A 22,918-nucleotide genomic window follows, 5' to 3' on the forward strand; every position below is an offset into this window, starting at 1 on the left:
GCAGAGACAACTTGCAACATCAGCAACACATTTGGCCCAGGAACTGCTAATGAACGTAGAGTGCAGTGGCTGTTCAAGAAGATCTGCGAAGACAAGAGCCTTGAAGACAAGCACTGTGGCCAGCCAATAGAAGGTGACAATGACCACCTGAGAGCAATCACTGAAGCCAATCCTCTTTCAACTCCACAAGAAGTTGCCAAAGAAAATGTCGACCATTCTATGATCATTTGCCATTTGAAGCAAATTGGAAAGGTGAAAAAGCTCAGAAAGTGGGTGCCTCTTGAGCTGACCACAAGTCAAAACAATCACCATTTTGAAGTGTCATCTTCTCTTATTCTGTGCAACAAAAATGAACCATTTTCTAGATCAGCTTGTGACATGTGACCAAAAGTGGATTTTATATGACAACTGGAGACAACCAGCTCAGAGGCTGGACCGAGAAGATCCAAAGCACTTCCCTAAGTCAAACCTGAACTAATAAAGGTCATGGTCACTGTTTGGTGGTCTGCTGCCTGTCTGATTCACTACAACTTTCTGAATCCCAGCCAAACCATTACATCTGAGAAGTATGCTCAGCCAATCAATGAGATGCACCAAAAACAGCAATGCCCACAGCCAGCATTGGTCAAAAGAAAGGGCTTTTTTTCTGTACAACATCCAATTGCACATCACACAACCAATGCTTCAAAAGTTGAACATATTGGGGTACAAAGTTCTGCCTCATCTATATTCACCTGATTTTATTTTTTCGCCAATGACTACCACTTCTTTAACCATCTCGATAACCTTTTTGCAGGGAAAGTGCTTTCACAACCAGCAGGAGGCAGAAAATGCTTTCTAAGCGTTCATCGAATCCCAAAACACAGATTTTTATGCTACAGGAATAAACAAACTTATTTCTAGTTGGCAAAATGTGTTGACTGTAACAGTTCCTATTTTGATTAATAAAGATGTGTTTGAGCCTAGTGATAATGATTTAAAATTCACAGTCTGAAACCACAATTACATTTGCACCAACCTAATAGAAAAAGTTTGTCATCCTCTGGTCTAGACATCTATCACTTGACAAAAGAACAGAAACAATATTTCAAAAGATGACAATAAGTCCAGAAAGGAAATTTATCTGAGAACACAATCCAGTAAGTTTTCTGTTATCTACACTATACACACTATACATCTAACTGGTATTTCTGTGCTTCACAAATACAATAAGCAGCCAATGCTGGGCAAACAGTATACTTAAAAGGTACTGAGGTAGCTTCTCAATCATCAAAGAACGATTATATACATTTCTAGTGTTAATCATATTTTAATACATCATAATTTTTTTGAAACTGGTTACACACACAGATTTCACCACCTTGTTGGAAAAAGACTTATAGTGTATAAACTTCAAAATCTTCTCTATCAAGCTTTCCTGAGAGATATTTTCAAAAATGACATTTAATCTGTTAGAAAATAAAAGAGCTGCTCACTGCTTGTACCACTGTAACAATAAAAGTGCTTCATTAAGCTTTCTGTAAATGGCTGAAACATTTAACTATGTATTCAATGATAGTGACAAATTAAGAGGACATTCGCTTCATAGAAATAATGTTAGCATCATGCACAATGTGGGCATGATGTTGTAATCCTGCTTCTTCACTAAGATGATGTTATAATTTGAGTATCAGACCCCAGGAACTGCAAGCAATATGAGACAAAACAAACTAGGTAAGATGGACTACTATACTCAATCTGTGTTTCATTCATTTAGGACAAATTTTTATATATAGCTTCTAAATTATATATTTTATTTTTATTGAAGTATAGTTGATTTACAAGTTGTGTTAATTTCTGTTGTACAGCAAAGTGATTCAGTTATACATATATATGCATGTCTTTTTACATTCTTTTCCATTATGGTGTATCACAGGAAATGAAATATAGTTCTATGTGCTACACAGAAGAACCTTACTGTTTATCCTTAACAGTTTGCATTTGTTAACCCAAGCCTCCTACTTATCCCTCCCCCACTCCCTTTTGGCAACCAAAAGTTTGTTCTCTAGGTCTGTGAGTCTGTTTCTATTTCATAGGTAGGTTTAGATTTTTTAATCATGGCCATTCTGACCAGTGTGAGGTCAATGGTACCTCACTGCAGTTTTGATTTGCATTTCTCTAATAATTAGCAAAGTTGAGCATGTTTTCATGTGCCTGGTGGCCATCTGTATTTCACCTTTGGAGAAATGTCTATTTAGGTCTCCTGCCCATTTTTTGATTAGGTTGTTTGATTTTTGTTGTTGAGGTATATGAACTGTTTGTCTATTTTGGAAATTAAATCCTTGTTGGTTGTATAGTTTGCAAATATTTTCTCCCACTCAATTGGTTATCTTTTGCTTTGTTTACGGTTTTCTTTACTATGTAAAAGCTTGTAAGTTTTATTAGGTCCCATTTGTTTATTTTTGCTTTTATTTCTATTGCCTTGGGGGGCTGACCTAAGAAAGCGTTGATATAATTTATATCAGAGAATACTTTGCCTATGATCTCTTCTAGGAGTTTTATTGTGTCTTATGTTTAAGTCTTTAAGCCACTAAATTATAGAGACTCAGGAGTCTAGCTCCATAGAGAAGTAGTTATACTTTCTTAGCAAAAAGAACAATAATATTAGGGAAACCTTTTACCTAACTCATTTAGAAGTGGCTTATATCAACAAACAGTTGGAGTTAATTAGCAGGTTAATGACAGTAAATCATGATCACAAAAGTTATATAACCACAGTGATGAAGGGCTTGCTTTTTCCTCATTAGCTTTCCTCTCATTAGGATTTCAACATTATTGTATTTGCAGGTTCCTCCTGTAAGATCCCAGGGTGATGTCACACGCTATTATCCTTAACTTACTGCTTCCCTCTAGATGACACAGGTCAACAGGCCTAGATGGAGAGGGAGTAATGCTATTTTTTCACAAAAATGACACCGTATTCCTGAGAGCTTCTGCCAAAATCATGGTACTTGGTAGTGCCATCATTAGACAATAATTCATATAAACTTCAAATAATAAAGAAACCACTTTCAACAAAAATGACATAGTTAAACTTTAAAAATAAATAAAGAATTTTACAATATGTTGTCAAATGTTTAAACTTTGGCAGGACTTTCCTAGACTAATATGTAAACTAAGTATGAGTATCTGTGGGAAAAAACTTGAAAGAAACCAAAATAAGAAAACTACGAGTCTCTCTGACCCCAACAGGTTATATGCAACCTCAGGAAAAACTAAATATGACTTAAGGCAACATTTGTCCAATTCTCACTGTCCAAAGAGTTTAAATGTTAAGAGGAAGTTACTCACATGAATGAGGCTACTGATAACTTACTAGCCCTCACTTTTAAGAAAAGCCAAATATACTATCTATCTATATATATATATTTAAGCTAAAACAAATTCCTTAGAAAGTAGTGATTCATATCACAAAATAATTCTTCATATATACAATGATTCAACTCAAGAGTTCACTTAGATAATGGATATCTTAGTTCATTTTACATTATTTTGTACATCAAAACATTATCACGTGCAACTTTCAATAAACATCTTCTCAAACCTTAAACAAAGTACATGTATATTTTCATCATTATTATTAACAAAAGCAAAGTACAATACTTAACCAGGTTAAGTATCTATTTGGAGATTAAAAATAAGTCAATGACAGAACTGTGCATAAAATTCAATTTCTGAACTCCCTATGCAATTGACTCCATGAATGGCAATGTAAAACTAACCAGTAAAAGCCTCAGTGAAAAAAACTGCTTAATGACATGCAACCCACTTTGAGGACAACCCACTTTAAGAACCCATAAACCAAACCATAAAGTCCTCTTGGCTCTGAATGTAGATTTAAACGCTCCGAAGGCTTTGCTGCCATCTCTGATGACACCAGTAAGTAAACAAGCAGACAAAAGAGCCATGTAAATTTCAAACTATCTCTAAGAAGAGAAAAGGTGAGATGCAGAGCCAATGTCCAGCAAAATAAGTGTATGTGTATATATATATGTGTTGTATGAACACATACACACATCAATCACACATAAACCTCCTGAGAGTGGGTTGGAAAAGTCAGAAAAATTAATAGACACAAAAAGGTAGGGACCAGAAACTAGTAAAAACACAGTGGGGTACTTACCAGGACACACAGTGATTTCCTCTGCAGAACTCTTTGGCATAAAGGCTGAGCTTCTCTTACTGGTCAAAGCAGCAATGCTGAAAAAAGAATCAAACCCCTAGTGAATTCCCAGTAAAATAAATCAGAACACAGGACCAAAAGCAATGGTTAGTCTTTCACAAAGCCACAGGTAATCTGATACCTGCTGTCCAACACCACAAAAGCACAACAGGGAAGCAAGGAATCAGCAGTGAAAACTCCAAGTCCAAAACAGGGAAAATAAATATGCTTACAACTTTGGTTTCAGTGAAATCACTGAATGAAAAGAATCCCCTTTCGGAGTCTTCACAAAGGAAGGTTGAAAGGTAAGGACTCTCCATGGAATCACAGAAAACCAAAAAAAAAGTCTACTCCAATATAAGGATGTCAAAAGTGTTTTACAGTCTCCATCTCAGCCTTCTGAAAGCTAGAGTTTCGTAAACTCATAAGAGAAGATGTGAAGATTCTTCTGACACAATAGGTTTTCCCTCACCTTGCAGTTAAATTTCCTATTTATCTCAAGATGTAGCTCTACATGCAACAAAAATTAGATACAATTCCAAACTGCCTACAGCAAAAATCTGTCCAACCAAGCTGAGTATCTCTTCTGAGGAAAACATAATTATGAAAGGCTACCATCATCCATTTTTCGGTTTACCCTGACTGCTCATGGAGTGCAATCTCTTCTTGACATAGGAGCACATGGCTTAGAGATCTGAGCATCTGAACTAGCCCCCGCATGCTTCACAGAGCTTTACAATTAGTTTAATCAAGTATGCAAGAGAATGCTTAAAAACACAAATCCTCACAACAACCAAGAACCACAGAGAAGAGAGAATAACCACCACTGATTCATGATAAATAATCAAATCCTGATAAGAAACCACAAGTGATTACTCCCTCTAAATAAAACATCTCAGAGCATTTGTTATAAACCTAAGCCAGATACAGTTTATTCTGTATGTAATATTACAGCTCTATTCAAAGGGTCCATCACAAAACAATTTGCTGACATTTATTAAATGGGCTAATCAATTTGAAGTCAAACCACATTGCCTGCAATTCCAACTCTCTCCTGGTGACAAAGCGTATAATCATTTATTAAAACCTACATCTGCTCTGCAGAAGGCTCACCACAACAAAGCAGAGAGGCCTGCAGGAAGCAGAAGGCCTACTCCAGTTAAAACCACTTCCAAAACTGTCTTAACAGCAGGAATCAAACCAAAGTCACATTCTTTAGCTCAGGAGGAAACACCCAGTATTATCAACTTAACCAAAAGCCTAAGAACATCAACTTAAGTAACAGCAAATGATGATTGGGCCTCAACTACTGTTTGGGAGATGACAGTCAGTTAACACAAAATTAAGCTCTTGAATAATCCCCAAAGGTCAACTAATGATAAAAGAGAAAAATAACTGATGTCTCATCTAATTAATGCAGTTTATAACCAATCAACCTTTCAGTTCAGTTCAGTTCAGTTGCTCAGTCGTGTCCGACTCTGCGACCCCATGAACCACAGCACACCAGGCCTCCCTGTCCATCACCAACTCCCGGAGTCCACCCATGTCCATTGTGTCAGTGATGCCATCCAACCATCTCATCCTCTGTCTTCCCCTTCTCCTCCTGCCTTCAATCTTTCCCAGCATCAGAGTCTTTTCAAATGAGTCAGCTCTCCGCATCAGGTGGCCAAAGTATTGGAGTTTCAGCTTTAACATCAGTCCTTCCAAAGAACACCCAGGACTGATCTCCTTTAGGATGGACTGGTTGGATCTCTTTGCAGTCCAAGGGACTCTCAAGAGTCTTCTCCAACACCACAGTTCAAAATCATCAATTCTTCAGTGCTCAGCTTTCTTTATAGTCCAACTCTCACATCCGTACATGGCCACTGGAAAAACCATAGCCTTGACTACTACTGCTGCTAAGTCACTTCAGTCATATCCAACTCCATGCGACCCCACAGACAGCAGCCCACCAGGCTCGTCTGTCCCTGGGATGCTCCAGACAAGAATACTGGAGTGGGTTGCCATTTCCTTCTCCAATGCATGAAAGTGAAAAGTGAAAGTGAAGTCGCTCAGTAGTGCCCGACTTAGCGACCCCATGGACTGCAGCCTACCAGGCTCCTCCATCAATGGGATTTTCCAGGCAAGAGTACTGGAGTGGGGGCCATTGCCTTCTCCAATAGCCTTGACTAGATGGACCTTTGTTGGGACAGTAATGTCTATGCTTTTGAATATGCTATCTAGGTTCGTTATAACTTTCCTTCTAAGGAGCAAGCATCCTTTAATTTCATGGCTCCAATCACCATCTGCAGCGATTTTGGAGCCCAGAAAAATAAAGTCAGCCACTGTTTCTACTGTTTCCCCATCTATTTCCCATAAAGTGATGGGACCAGATGCCATGATCTTCGTTTTCTGAATGTTGAGCTTTAAGCCAACTTTTTCACTCTCCTCTTTCACTGTCATCAAGAGGCTTTTTAGTTCCTCTTCATTTCCTGCCATAAGGGTGGTGTCATCTGCATATCTGAGGTGATTGATATTTCGCCCAGCAAACTTGATTCCAGTTTGTGCTTCCTCCAGCCCGGCGTTTCTCATGATGTACTCTGCATAGAAGTTAAATAAGCAGGGTGACAATATACAGCCTTGATGTACTCCTTTTCCTCTTTGGAACCAGTCTGTTGTTCCATGTCCAGTTCTAACTGTTGCTTCCTGACCTGCATATAGGTTTCTCAAGAGGCAGGTCAGGTGGTCTGGTATTCCCATGTCTTTCAGAATTTTCCACAGTTTATTGTGATCCACACAGTCAAAGGCTTTGGCATAGTCAATAAAGCAGAAATAGATGTTTTTCTGGAACTCTCTTGCTTTTCCATGATCCAGCAGATGTTGGCAATTTGATCTCTGGTTCCTCTGCCTTTTCTAAAACCAGCTTGAACATCAGAAAGTTCATGGTTCACGTATTGCTGAAGCCTGGCTTGGAGAATTTTGAGCATTACTTTACTAGCGTGTGAGATGAGTGCAATTGTGTGGTAGTTTGAGCATTCTTTGGCATTGCCTTTCTTTGGGATTGGAATGAAGGCTGACCTTTTCCAGTCCTGTGGCCACTGCTGAGTTTTCCAAATTTGCTGGCATATTGAGTGCAGCACTTTCACAGCATCATCTTTCAGGATTTGAAATAGCTCAACTGGAATGCCATCACCTCCACTAGCTTTGTTTGTAGTGATGCTTTCTAAGGCCCACTTGACTTCACATTCCAGGATGTCTGGCTCTAGGTGAGTGATCACACCATTGCGATTATCTTGGTCATGAAGATCTTTTTTGTATAGTTCTTCTGTGTTTTCTTGCCACCTCTTCTTAATATCTTCTGCTTCTGTTAGGTCCATAACATTTCTGTCCTTTATCGAGCCCATCTTTGCATGAAATGTTCCCTTGGTGTCTCTAATTTTCTTGAACAGATCTCTAGTCTTTCCCATTCTGTTGTTTTCCTCTATTTCTTTGCATTGATCGCTGAAGAAGGCTTTCTTATCCCTTCTTGCTATTCTTTGGAATTCTGCATTCAGATGCTTACATCTTTCCTTTTCTCCTTTGCTTTTCGCTTCTCTTCTTTTCATAGCTATTTGTAAGGCCTCCCAAGAAAGCCATTTTGCTTTTTTGCATTTCTTTTCCATGGGGATGGTCTTGATCCCTGTCTCCTGTACAATGTCACGAACCTCCGTCCATAGTTCACCAGGCACTCTGTCTATCAGATCTAGGCCCTTAAATCAATTTCTCACTTCCATTGTATAAGGGATTTGATTTAGAAATCATTCTAGAGCCTTGTTATTGGCATAGGAAGTGAATGTCATTAAGACAGTAGCAGGATGTGACCGCTTTTCAGGAATAGTGTAGATGGAATTTGTGCCAAGATAGTTGTGTTAGACAAGTAAACCTCTAAGATCTCTTCCACCCTAATTCACTAGGCTTCTATGAGACGCATATTTGAGAACTGGAAGATAACGATTTCTCTTTGTCTGTGTGTATAAAAGAGCTAAAAGGTCCCTGGGAAAGCTGTTCCTATACAGTCTCACTCATGTGGCTATCTTTTATTCTGGTACTATCAGAGGAGAATTCAGACCCACAATAATATTTATCTTACCTCTGTGAGGCAGGTACAGAAGTTCCTTCTTCAGAGGTTTCTTCAACAAAGAGTCGTTGGGAAGACTGTAAAGAAAGATGTAACATCCTAAATATATAGGCACAGATGAACTGGTTTTTCTTCCTTTAAAAAAAAATAGTAATTGTTCAACATTAACACTCAGCACATAGTAATAATAATAAAACATTTTATAAAAGTCAGTGGTTTTAAGTAAAAAGAACATATTCTGTGGAATCAGAACACTGGAATTTAAATCACAGGTGAATGACCTATTAACTTTTAATCCTGGATAAGTAACATTTCAATCTGTTTCCTCATCTTAAAATAGTATTAAAACCTGCTTCACAGTGTTACTGTGAGAATTAAATAAGATAATTTATACAATGCACTGTGTAAATCACAAGGCATATAAATATTAGTGAGTCAAATGAATTATGATTTCAGAAAAGCAATTATGAAGCTTTTGTTGTGGAAGGAAGAAATACAGAGAAAAGTTCAGCTCTCAATGGAAAGAAGTATCTCTTGGTAGAACCAAGACATAAATAGGCTATCCAAAAGAAAAGGTTATAAAGATTCCTTTTGCTATGAATCTGCCACTATGGTTAATATTTAGCTACAAAAGATATCGTTTAAGAAACACAACAAATAGGGACCGGATAAGGAAAAAATTATTTTCTTTGACTATTAACAGAGTTGGTGCAAATGTTAACTCATTAAACGTAGGTGCATGGAAAAGTGTGGGAAAAGCAGCTACTGCTGACTTAGGGGTACTTCTGATGAAGTACCTGGGCTGCGAAGCTTCTTCCAACAGATATAAAGCTGAAGTTTTCAGGGTCTCCTAACAGAATATAAATAACCTAAACAAGTTAGGCACCTCTCTATCTCTCAAGTAAATGATGGAATATAGTAATAAACAAGAACAGCCTAGATGAGTCCTCAGTCAAAGAGAAGATAAAGCTGTACAATGACTGGGAATGTAGCCATCATGAAAAAGGAGGGTTGAACAAAACTGTCAAAAGGACTAAAATACAACAGTAATAAATACTTATCTTTTTGTTTGAACTCAACGGTTACAAAACAGTTTTGTTCCTGTTATCTAAAAAAAAACACCAAAAGGTAAATACTGACACCTGGTGTCCATTTAATAGAATTTTACTTTATTAGAATGACTAGCCAATCAAGACTCAGGCTTCAGAAACAAATAAGGCACTAATCAACAAGTTATGAGATACTGCCACCTCTATGTTAGGCTAAAGCACATCTCGACCTTTTCCAGTCTAATTTTTTTTAAAATTATTGTTACACCTATTATGTGTCAGGCCTATGCTAATCACTTTACACGTATTATCCTTTACTCCTCACATGAACCTTCTGAAGTAGAAGCTATTAAATTATTTTTAAAATGAGGAACGTGAAACTTCAACAGGTTAAATTTTCTTCCCAAAATCATAGAGTTATTCAAAGTGGAGCTTGGACCTTTCTGACTCCAAATGATCTTCTTCCTAACCATGTCAATACAGAATCCCAAAACTGTCTTTATTTCAATAAATCATTTTTAATTTCTAAACTTACACCTCAAAGGCAGTGATCTAAACACAGAGGCAAAGTAAGGTTCTTCCAGAATATGAAAATAACACAGCAAAACAAGCAAACAAAATTTGATTAGACTATTCACGGCTAATCAAAATGAACAGAGAAGCATGACAGGAATGTAACTTTCACTAAGGAACCTGTGGCCTAATCAAGACACTGTACTCCGCATGAACAAATATGCTAATGGAAATGGATAGTTTGCAACAAATAAAAAAGAAAAATCCAAAGACCCAGAATCAAGCAGTAGCTTCAAAATCGTGATCTGCAAGTGAAAGCAAATAGACATACACATCATCTGATCACCACAGAATGTCCTCTGCTATCAGGCACTGGTAGCTTATTAGGTCTTTCCACAGCCTAGTTAAACCACACCTTAAAACTTCCATTTTCTGATGATTATTTTAGCCTTCCAGATCCTTCAACCTTGAAAAAGGTGTGATGGTGTATTTGTACTGTGGTCAATGAAAATGTCTCTCTTCTACAATAAAGTAACAGAGATTTGGTACACATACCAGCTTGATATTTGGTTAGTCAAAGTCAGTTCTCACATTCTCATACAACCTGGGAAAGAAATCCCAGTACCTGGACTAAAAATCAAAGATCAGACCCTGAAAAGTAGTGACCACATCAATATACTACCCTTCTTCTCCCTGCTGTAAAGCCATTTAGATGACCCCTCCATCTTCATTAAAATCTTCTCTATAATTGCAGTGATGCCAGAAACCAGGTATCATCTGATTCAAATTGCTTAGTCTATACAAAGTTTTTGCAGCCTTCGTATAAACTAAGTAATTTGCCCCAGGGTAAATGTTTCTCTGAGTCCTTATTTCTGGGACTCTTGCTATCTCTATTAACCAAGGAGTCTCAAATACGGGCAGTTCCAGCAAAGCCATGCTGTTGTTCAGTCACTAAGTCACATCCAACTCTTCGCAACACCATGGACTGCAGCACACTAGGCTTCCCTGTCCTTCACTATCTCCCAGAGTTTGCTCAAACTCATGTGCATTGAGTCAGTGATACAAAGCCACTGAAAATGTTTAACAAGCACATAAACTCTTTCTACCCAGTTCCTGAAAGCAAAAGACCAAGATGTGAAATCACAATTGCAAGATTTTCATTGTTTGCTGATAGAATTAGGATATTAATTTCTCTTTGTTTTTTAAAGATATTATTCTACATTGGCAAGACTGCAGTGAACTAGGCATTTTCATACATTGCTGGAAGGAAATAGTACAAATTGGAACAATCTTTCTTAAAAGCAATTTAGCAATAAACAGTAGGTCTTCTTTTCTACATTCATAACTCTTTAACCCAGTATCTTTCTGGTTCTCTATCCCTAAAGACACAAATTAGTGTAATTAAATAAATAAAAGGTTTACTTAGATGTTTATCACAACTGAAATATCCATCAATAGGAAAATAATTTAAATATTATGGTAAACTCATAAGCAGCCATTAAAATAAGTAATTTTAACATCAGAAAATGTTTGTATGTTAAGTTAAAATATAAAAATATAGTAATATGATCTAAACTATAGAAAAAAAATAGGTACAGAAAAAAAATGAAGGAATATATCATTGGATCATAAGACTATGGATACTTTCAACTTTGTTCTTTACACTTTTTGGCATTTTTCAAGTTCTAAGTGATTTCTAAAATTAATGTTAGTGACTAAACTGAGTATTTGCTAGGCTGTCTACCTGATCTCCTTTTCCTGAGGACTGTTCCTCACTCCCCTTGAATGGTGGCACAGCAGTAGGCTCACAGCCATTTGTACAATTTGGATCATCGCCCCTCTGGACCACAGACAACTGGGCTGGGGAGGATGACTAACTCCATATGGGCCGTAAGTCATTTCCTAGAAGTTTGAAGTTGAAATTTGGAGAGAATAAATCTCCTGTAACCTGTATTTACCTTTGGGAACTGGACGATCAATGTCTTCCACCTACCATGTATAGCAGAGAAGCAAAGGAAGCCAGTTTGCAGGGAGAAAAATGAAGCAGATATAACTATGAGGCAGGGATGAATTTTCTAAACCTAGTACCTTATCTAGGCTTGGTTTACCATTCTGTTTGAGAATTTATGAGAACCTATCTTTTTTATGATCGAGTCCTTTTTTTAAATTAAGCTAGCCTGATTTGGTTTCTTGTAGCCAAATAGTACCAAATAATAATACTATGTGTAGTATCTGGTGGCCTGTTCATGAAGTTAGAGAACAACTAAAAAGCCAGCTATTAGGTTCTAGTCACTTCCAGCCTATTCTAAAGGCACTGGTTTAAAACCTCAGAACCTGACACAAGTCTGTGTTCTAAAACTCCAGCCCCTGGGATCTTTCAAGCCAACAACTTGAATTACAGTAAAATATTAAACATTCACTCTGTGGACTTAATTTATTCTTTTAAGAAGAAGCATCTCTGAATCACAATGGATAAACAAAATGTTATCATAAGCATAACTTAACTTTCCTTTGGAAGAGAGGCAAATCACTGGAAGAACTGTTAAGAAAAATGCTTTATCTTTCCACACAGCTATCCTTCTAGAACATGGATGAAGAAGGCTGCTAGGGAAGAAAAATTCCCATATATATTTTCAATCAATAACCTTCTGGTCCCTTAGAGAAAACTACCATTTATTGAGTGCCTATTATCTCCCAAGTATTATACTAGACATTTTACAGAATTCACTTTATTCATTAAAACTATTGAAAGATATGAATAACTACTTTCATTTTATAGATATTTTAAAACTGAGATTCAGAAGTTAAATGGCCTTCTCAAAGGCAGTTACTAAAACACTAAAATAAAAATTCAAACTCCAAATCCATGCTCTCTACAATGCAATGAAATTTCTCATCACTACCATTTCTTGAACCCTTAAGAGACCAAAAAAAAAAAAAAAATAGCATGACTGTAAAACAAAACCAAAAACTCAAGAGTCCAATAACAGAAACAGCAACACAAAGCAGTACAGTAATAAAATATTCTATACCCTTGAAAATTACAGTTTATAAAGAATTTGTATAAGTTTAACCTACCATATATACAAATATATATCTATATAATATAATCTATGTATCTCAGAAAAAGACTTAAAAGGCAAATGTGCCCAAATAGGGAATCGTTTTCAGTCAATTATTGACAATCTCAAGCAAAAATAAGAAACGCATGATTATGTGAGGTAAAAAAGTCAACTGGAAAACTACCTGCACTTCCTATCACAGAGGACCACTTCCCCTAATACATAGAGGATGTCTATAAACCACTAAGAAAAAGACTGATATAAAAGAAAAATGCCCATAAGATGTAAACAGACAAAAAAGGAAATACAAATGGGTCTCAAGCATACATAAGAAAAGTGAAAATTAAGACTGCACTATGATACCACTGTGTTTCATCCTCAGACTGGCAAAGATCAAGAAGTCCTGACAATACAGTACTGGTATGGGTATGGGGAAAGCTGCTACTCATACAACCTCTACAGAAGGCAATTTAGGAACAGCTATCAAAATTGTAAATACATATATTCTTTGATCTACCAATTATATCAACAAGTTACCCTATAAAATCTCCCATGTAGATGAAACATCTTATGCACAAAAGTAATAATCCTCTTCCAATTAAAAAAAATTAATAATCACTGCAGTAGTGTTTATAATAGTAATATTCTGGAAACAACCTAAATGTCCACCAATAGGAACACTAGGTACAATAAACTCATTCATACATGGTGTATTACACATTCTCCCTCCAAAAGAAAAAGAAGAAATTCTTTATGTACTGTTATGGAATGATCCCATAGAGATAGTAAATGAAAAAAGCAAGGTACAGAATAATGAAGAGTATGCTATCAGCTGTGTAAAAGGTGAGGAAAAGTATCTATACACGTTGTTTGCACCACATGAAATCCTCAGAAGGACGTACTAGAAAACAGTAATAAATGTTGACTCCAGGAAGGGGAACTGGTTGGCTGGGGATGGGGATAGAAGACAAACTTTTTTTATATCTTTTTGAATTTTGAGTCAGTTGAACATTACTACCTATTCAAAAACTTAACTTTTTAGAAATACATATTTTAAAACAAAAAATAAACTGATACATACATCTGATACAATAATGTTTTCAAGAATGCATAAGGAATAGGAAAAGATCTAAGATAAGCTATTAAGTAGGAGAAAGAACAAAATTAATACAGAAAAGTCTTCATTTTGTTGAAAAATTTACAAAAAAATAACTTTATATGCATAGAAGTAATAATGATTGCCTTTTGGTGCTGGTATTATGGTCAATTTTTTCTTCTTTACACTCTTCTGTACTTTCCTAACTTTTCAGAGTGAGCATATATGTGCTACTTTAACAGCCGAGAGGAGAAGGCAACACAAAAAAAAACAGCTAAAATAATCCTTGTTTAATCTGTGAATAAATCATCCTTAATCACAGCATCACTGACCCTTACCTGACCATGACTGGTTGTTGGTTCTTCCTCCAACAAAAGTTTCTCTTTCAAGCTTTTAATTGGACTTTCTTGGAAATCCTTGGTTTTTGAGTGCCAGACAGATGCCCTAGACTCCTGCCTCTCCTCGTTGTCTTCATCTCCCACATCTTCTGAGATGCCTTCATTTTTTTCACTAGCCTGATCTCCTTGGCCACATTCATTCTGGATCAGAGAAGGAGGTCTAGGTAACACTGGTTCCCCAAAACCTTTTTTTTTTAAGAGCTGCCTCTGAGTCATTTTCAGGCTCTTTTGATAAACCTCCAACTGGCAGAGAATGACCTTGGTATATTGGTTAGGGTCTACTCCATCAGGGCAGAATGGAATACCCCAGAAGTAGTGTACAGTGCCCCCAATGTCCTGGAGACCTTTGGCATCTGCTGGGGTAGGCAGACAGTGCCTAGATGTGTCCCCCCTACCCTGGGCAGCTTTGTGAAAAGCACAACCCCTCCCAGTACTTTCCTGTGGCTTCCCACACTGTGTGTGCTCAGCCAAGTGGCCAATACATCTGTCAAAACATTTAACGTTCTCATTCTCAAACACTGGCTGGCTTGATTGGTCCCAGCTTCCTGAGCTGCCAGAGACCGGCTCCTCTTCAGTGTTTTCAGTGTGGTCCCAAGGCTCCTCTCTTTCCTCAGACTCGTTTCCCTGACTGATATGTGAGCCTTTAAACAGTGATGGAGGTACCAGCTGCCATATGCCTGTAGGTATTTGAGAAAAAGTAGGGCTAAGGACAAACCATTTTTTATTAAGAGGGTTTGGTAAGTTATCACTTATTAAGAATTACATAATGTGGGTAAAAAAGGCTCATCTTTGGGTTTAACCAAAAGTTGGCTTCTCCTGGGAGATAAAAGTATGCTGGATATTAGTGAGAACTCAACTACTATCTGATTTAACCTCTTTAATACCACCAAAGGGATTCTGGACATTTCTGTATATCTACTCTCAGCATGATATCCCTCTGATATGGTTATGCTTGATGAGAAGAAGGAGCCAGAACAGGGAGACATGCCTTCAGTGGTCCCAGAGTCTGTGGTTTTCTGTTGGTGGGACTGTGAAGATGGTCCAGTGGCCAGAGGTCGAGATCTGGTAGCAGAAGCATCAGAAGGCCGGCAACTCTGAAACAAGTGATCCCACACCAGACCAGGTTTATTATTAAGATAGCTATACATGAAGGGTCATAGGAAGTACAAAAAGAGGAGTCCACTGTCCCTAAGTGATTCTCCTCTCCAAAACATAGATGCTCGATTCAAATAAATTCCACAATGTGCACTATATGCCTACTATGTACAAAGCACTGTATTAGATCACTATACTAGACCTTTTTCTAATATAGAAAAGTGAATGGCATAAAGGATGATGGCTCAGGATCTGCCACTGGCAAATATCTTTCACATTTATAATAACTTCAATTACACATATTCAAATCACAATGTATTATTATTTGAAAATTTTTAATACTGCTCATTCTGTCTCTTCATAACCTACCTCTAGTTCTCATTCCCTTTGTTTTCCCCACAATACAGGGAAAGTAAGCACCTTATCTTGCTCTCTTTTGGTTTCTTATTACTTAGTAACTCTTTTCAGAAGCTGCCAAATACTATGGTTCTCTTAAGACATGGACTGAAAATCTGTGAGGTAAAAAACTCTTCCCTATAGAATTAACAAAACACTAAATTGAGTTCACAATTTGACACAGATTTTAAAAATGATAATGGGAAATATCTGTTAATTGAAAACCCTATGAACTACTTACTACAGCTAGTTCCTAATTAGCCATGACACTGCAGAAATAAAATATTGCTGATCAATGCTCACAAACTTTTTCAACATAGCATATTTACATTCAGGCTCTCCGCAATGGCTTTCCTCAAGAGCTCCTCTTCTTCCGCCTCCTGGCTGTTCACCTCCCTAGCTTCCTGTTCACTCATTTTGAGAGCCAGAGCAAACTGTTCTTCTTCTGTCATTTCTGTAAGAAGACAGGGAAAAGAGAGAGAGTGACACCACAAACATTAAATAAGTGTGTAGACAAGAAACAGAATTATTAAACTTTTCAAGAGAAGACACTAAAGATCACTTAGTACAATTTTGTGAATAAGGAAAGCTCCAAAAGGTAAGGTACCAGTAAAGATCAGTAGCAACAGCTATAAGAGTCCACAATTAACGAAACTGTGAGCTCCTATGAAGGCAGAGTTTCTGCCTACTTTTCTTCACTGCTGTATCTTCAGCACAAGAGAAGAGTACCTGGCTCCTAACAGGTAATATCTGGTGAGTGAATAAGAGGAACTACCTCCCAATCCAGGGTTTTTCAATACCTATCACTTCATACTGATACATATTTGCTTTATGCTCAACATCAAGCCAGAGTAATTTTACTTTTCAGAATCTTCTAATTTATACAGTAGAAAAGAACAATTTCTAAAGACCTGAGTGTCATCTGCAAACAGCATTTCCCATTAAAAGCAACTGGGGTACCCTGGAGAGGAGTGGTTGACTGCTAGTCTGGAGAATGAAACATATTAATAGAAGATGAATTAGAATACCTGTCATATCTATGAGCAAAGAATCTACCAGACACTACTAGGGTTATATCAAAAGAACTTAAGACCCAACTTAAAAAGGTTCTCAATGGCCAAAAATGAGACCACTGAACATCAACAAGGATAATAAATACAATGAATTAAAACAATAAGTTTAACTGGAGAAGGGAATGGTAACCCACTCCAGTATTCTTCCCTGGAGAACTCCATGGACAGAGGAGGTGGCAGGCTACAATCTATGGGGTCACAAAGAGTTGGACACAACTGGTTGACTAACACACAAATAAGTTTAAATCTGTAAGTTCATAACAGTACTTAAAAAAAAACTAATTGGTCACTGTCAAAGAATGTTAACAATATGTTATTCAATCAACAATTAGTCAAATATTTTGAAAACTGAAAAAAAAAAAGAGAACCAAGCTTTTGTCTTATTCTTCCAATATAAGCTATACTACTAGATAGCCAAATAGATGAAAAGAAGCTTCTCTTTAAAGAGTTATAAGATGGTGTGGAGAAAAGGGAATCCTCTTGCAATGTTGGTGGGAATGTAAATTGATATAGCCACTATGGAGAACAGTATGGAGATTCCCTAACAAACTAGGAATAAAACTACCATACGACCCAGCAAACCCACAACTGGGCATATACCCTGAGAAAAATCATTCTAAAAGGCACATGTACCCCAATGTTCATTGCAACACTATTTATAATAGCCAGGACATGAAAGCAACCTAGATGTCCATCGACAGATGAATGGATAAAGTTGTGGTATATATGTGTGTGTGGTATATATATATATATATATATATAACGGGCTTCCCTTGTGGCTCAGCTGGTAAAGAATCTGCCTGCAATGCAGGAGACATGGGTTTGATCCCTGGGTTGGCAAGATCCCCTGGAAAAGGAAACGGTTAACCAGTTTTCTGGCCTGGAGAATTCCATGGACTGTATAGTCCATGGAGTCACAAAGAGTTGGACACAACTGAGTGACTTTCATTTTCACCTATATATAACTGAGTATTATTCAGCCTAAAGGAACAAAGTCAGTTGTAGTGAGGTGGATGAACCTAGAGCCTGTTATGCAGAATGAAGCATGTCAGAAAAATAAAAACAAATACTGTATATTAACACATATATATGGAATATAGAAAAATGGTACTGATTAACCTATTTGTAGAGCAGCAATAGAGATGAAGACATAGAAAAAAGACTTGTTAGACACAGTGAGGGAAGGAGAGGGTAGAACGAATTGAGAGTAGCATTGAAACATACACATTACCATATGTAAAACAGATAACCATTGGGAATTTGCTGTATGATGCAGGGAGCTCAACCCAATGCTCTGTGACAACCTAGAGAGGTGGGATGTGGGGGGGTGGGGGGGAGATGGGAGGGAGGTTCCAAAGGGAGGGGACATATGCATACCTGTGGCTGATTCATGCTGATGTATGGCAAAACCAATACAACACTGTAAAGCAATTATCCTCCAATTAAAACTAAATAAATTTAAAAAAATACTTCAAAAGAGAATTATTCTAGCTAATAAATATAAAAAAGAATATTGCCACTTTGTATAATGCTTATGGACAAGATTCTGGCAGTGACTAACAAACTACACATATGACCCGGCAATCCCAATTCGAGCAACGTACTCTAACGATATATTTTCAACTTTTAAAAAAATAAATATACACAAGACAGCATATTTAAAAAACAAAGACATCACTTTGCTGACAAAGGTGTGCATAGTGAAGCTATGGTTTTTCCAGTAGTGAGAGGGTAACAGGCAGGAAGGCCAGGGGTCTCCAAACGGAGGAAATAGGCTGCAAGTCTTAGCATTTTTTATCTCTCTTTTAAGCAGCAGGAGGAAACAAACCACAAGTGTCAGATTTTATTCCCTTCTCTATACAAATTTAAAAGGTTTCCCTTAAAATTCTGTGTTGCCATGATGACACCTGGTTCCACCTGAACTTAACTTTTCTCAAACCTTGAGCTAACCAATGCATTTTTCTTATGGAAACGGTTTTCCTAAGCTATGTTAATGAACTATGTATTTACACTAGACTCTGTCTCTCTTCAATTCTGCTCTGCTTAAGACTCAGATAAGGGCTCAACAAACCTATATGTTTTACTTATACACTATTTTCTTAATCTATGTTAATGAAACTATATATTTAAGATTCATGTCAATCGTTTTATGGCCCAGGATGACTCACCTGGTGCCAATGTTATCTCAAAATGCATGTTGTGGGTGAGGGGGCTGGTGCCACTCTGAGACATCTCCTTTCTCTAATTAACAGCTTGCTGATATGTATATAACATACTGCTAAAGGCTAGCAGGGGGGCACTCTTTCTGCCCCGTTCTGATGTCTGTGCCAGAAGCTTTGTCCATCTCTTTCATACTTTAATAAAACTTTATCACACAAAAGTTCTGAGTGATCAAGCTTCGTCACTGGCCCCAGATTGAATTCCTCTCCTCTAGAGGCCAAGAATCCCGGCGTCTTTCACGGCTCAGCAACCACCTTTCATCTTGGGGGCTCGTCTGGGACCTGAAACTGAGACCTCTCATGCCAGAGGCAAGAACCGTAACCTGTAGACCAACCAGCCTGCTTCAGCATGTGAGAGTTGGACCATAAAGAAGGCTACACTGAAGAACTGATGCTTTCGAATTGTGGTGCTGGAGAAGATTCTTGAGAGTCCCTTGAACTGCAAAGAGGCCAAACTAGTCAATCCTAAAGGAAATCAACCCTGAATATTCAGGAAAGGACTGATGCTAAAGCTGAAGCTCCAATATTTTGGCCACCTGATGTGAAGAGCCAATCCACTGGAAAAGACTGATGCTGGGAAAGACTGAAGGCAAAAGCAGAAGAGGGTGACAGGATGAGACGGTCAGACAGCATCACCAGTTCAATGGACAAGAATTTGAGCAAACTCCAGGGGACAGTGGAGGACAGAGGAGCCTGGCATGCTGTAGTCTATAGGATTGCAAATAGTTGGACACAACTTAGCAACTGAACAATGACAACAAAACCAAATATGTACTCATTTTTCACTGCAGCATTGTTTGAATTTTCAAAACAACAGAATACACGTAATGACCATCACAGGACACTGCTTGAATAAATTTTGGTATTCATACATAAAACTGTAAGAAGAATAAGGAAGGTATCTATGCTCTAGGAATAGAATTATTTTAAAGATACAGTATTAAGCTAAAAAAAAGAAGCAAAACACCAAAGTTTATATAGTATGCTAATTTTTGCAAAGAGTGACACAAGAAAGATGAATTAGAAATTAATTCAAATGGTTATATAAAGGTAGTTGGGTACAAAGTGGAAGGGATAAGGGAGGCAGTGACATTTCTTTGACTATATCTTTTGGTATATCTTTGACTTAATCGGGTAAATGTTAAACCTGTTTTTAAAAAGTAAAATAAAATCAGTAAGGATGAAGGATCCCTAAGATTAAATTCCAACATAAAAAAATGCACCCAAATAAATTTAAAGTGATCTTAATGAGAATGAAAACAGATCAGAATTAACCAGTGAATGAATGTCAGATGGCCTTAGATTTTCTTTATAGAGAGGTTTTTTAACTATAAATTCAAATTCTTTAATAGATATAAGGTTATTCAGATGTACTTTCTCCTGTGTCAGTTTTCATAAATTATGTTTTTCAGTGATGTTTTTAATTTATTTCAATTAAGTCAGTATTTCTCAGTCCTTTTTTCATTACTATTCCCTGAAGAATCCTTTCTAGACTTTTTTTTCCTAGTCAAAATCTGTGGAAGTACATAATGCAATGTTTACAGGGATATGAATAGCTTTACATGATCATATAAGAAAAGAAAAAATTTAAATCAGAGATCCAAGCTTTCCTCTTTAATAAGCTAAACAATGAAGAGCAAAATTAACCCAAAGTAAGAAGAAAGTAATATAAAGAGCAGATATCAATGAAATAGAAGATGGTGTACAACACAGAAAATAAAAATTAATAACAAAACTTGGTTCCATGAAAAGGTCAATAAAATTTATAAATCTCTGATTAGACTGATTAAGAAGAAAATTAAACATGTAAATTAACAATACAGGAATAAGAGGGGTATATCACTACAGATTATACAATCATGAAAAGAAAAACAGAATACCGTGGACAATTTTATGCCAATAAATTTGACAATCAAGCATGCATTCTCAATTGGCATGATATCATCCCCAAGTGGATAAAAACTGGTTCTTGGAAGTCCAAGAAATCTGTACAGGTGTATAAGTCAGTACATAAATAGAATATATAGCATTATCTATGGCATTAAAATTTCATGGGGACAGTGGTGGCTAGGAAAAAAAAAAGTCTAAAAAGGATCCTTCAGGGAACAGTAATGAAAAAAGGACTGAGAAACACTGACTTAACTGAAACAAACAAACAAACAAAAAAATCACTGAAAAATATAAATTATGAAAACAAACACAGAAGAAAAAGAGTATCTGAACAGCCTTATACCTATTAAAGAATATGAATCTGTAATTAAAAACCTCTCCATACAGAAACTCCAAAGCCATCTGACATTCATCACTGGTGAATTCTAACAAAAACTAGAGAAAAAAATAAGAGCAACATAATTCAGAAAATAAGATATCAAGTCTCCCCAAACTGATTCAACACAATCCCAATGAAAATCCAAACAAGCTCATCAAACATAACGTAATAGAAAATTCAGAAATAGATGCACAAATATTTTTCACTTGATTTCTACCAACAAGCCTTTTCAACAAATGGTACCAGAATAACAGGATATCCATAAGGGAAAAAAATGAACCTTTAACCCTTCAGTTCAGTTCAGTTCAGTTCAGTCGCTCAGTCATGTCCGACTCTGTGACCCCATGAATCACAGTACACCAGGCCTCCCTGTCCATCACCATCTCCCGGAGTTCACTCATACTCATGTCCATCGAGTCCATGATGCCATCCAGCCATCTCATCCTCTGTCGTCCCCTTCTCCTCCTGCCCTCAATCCCTCCCAGCATCAGAGTCTTTTCCAATGAGTCAACTCTTTGCATGAGGTGGCCAAAGTACTGGAGTTTCAGCTTTAGCATCATTCCTTCCAAAGAACACCCAGGACTGATCTCCTTTAGAATGGACTGGTTGGATCTTCTTGCAGTCCAAGGGACTCTCAAGAGTCTTCTCCAACACCACAGTTCAAAAGCATCAATTCTTCGGCACTCAGCTTTCTTCACAGTCCAACTCTCACATCTATACATGACCACCGGAAAAACCACAGCCTTGGCTAGACGGATCCTTGTTGGCAAAGTAATGTCTCTGCTTTCCAATTTAACCCTTATCTCACACTATCACTTCATGGGAAATAGATGGGGAAACAGTGGAAACAGTGTCAGATTTTATTTTTTGGGGGCTCCAAAATCACTGCAGATGGTGACTGCAGCCATGAAATTAAAAGACACTTACTCCTTGGAAGAAAACTTATGACCAACCTAGATAGTATATCCAAAAGCAGAGACATTACTTTGCCGACTAAGGTCCGTCTAGTCAAGGCTATGGTTTTTCCTGTGGTCATATATGGATGTGAGGGTTGGACTGTGAAGAAGGCTGAGCGCCAAAGAATTGATGCTTTTGAACTGTGGTGTTGGAGAAGACTCTTGAGGGTCCCTTGGACTGCAAGGAGATCCAACCAGTCCATTCTGAAGGAGATCAACCCTGGGATTTCTTTGGAAGGAATGATGCTAAAGCTGAGGCTCCAATACTTTGGCCACCTCATGCGAAGAGGTGACTCATTGGAAAAGACTCTGATGCTGGGAGGGATTGGGGGCAGGAGGAGAAGGGGACGACCGAGGATGAGATGGCTGGATGGTATCACGGACTCCATGGACGTGAGTCTGAGTGAACTCCGGGAGATGGTGATGGACAGGGAGGCCTGGCGTGCTGCGATTCATGGGGTCACAAAGAGTCGGACACGACTGAGCGACTGAACT

At 37.5% G+C, this 22,918-nt stretch overlaps 1 protein-coding gene across 1 annotated transcript in view; it reads right to left on the reverse strand.

Moving 5' to 3' along the window:
- UIMC1 (ubiquitin interaction motif containing 1) overlaps positions 1 to 22,918 on the reverse strand; it is a 129,833-nt gene that overhangs the window by 50,738 nt on the left and 56,177 nt on the right. The window contains exons 4-8 of the mRNA XM_052643052.1: positions 16,236 to 16,360; positions 15,404 to 15,509; positions 14,356 to 15,092; positions 8,310 to 8,374; positions 4,163 to 4,239 (exon numbers count right to left, since the gene is read on the reverse strand). Coding sequence (XP_052499012.1) covers positions 4,163 to 4,239; positions 8,310 to 8,374; positions 14,356 to 15,092; positions 15,404 to 15,509; positions 16,236 to 16,360 — 1,110 coding nt within the window. The remainder of the gene's footprint in view (positions 1 to 4,162; positions 4,240 to 8,309; positions 8,375 to 14,355; positions 15,093 to 15,403; positions 15,510 to 16,235; positions 16,361 to 22,918) is intronic.

The sequence above is a fragment of the Budorcas taxicolor genome, chromosome 7 (genome assembly GCF_023091745.1).
Source record: "Budorcas taxicolor isolate Tak-1 chromosome 7, Takin1.1, whole genome shotgun sequence".
NCBI classification, from domain to species: domain Eukaryota; kingdom Metazoa; phylum Chordata; class Mammalia; order Artiodactyla; family Bovidae; genus Budorcas; species Budorcas taxicolor.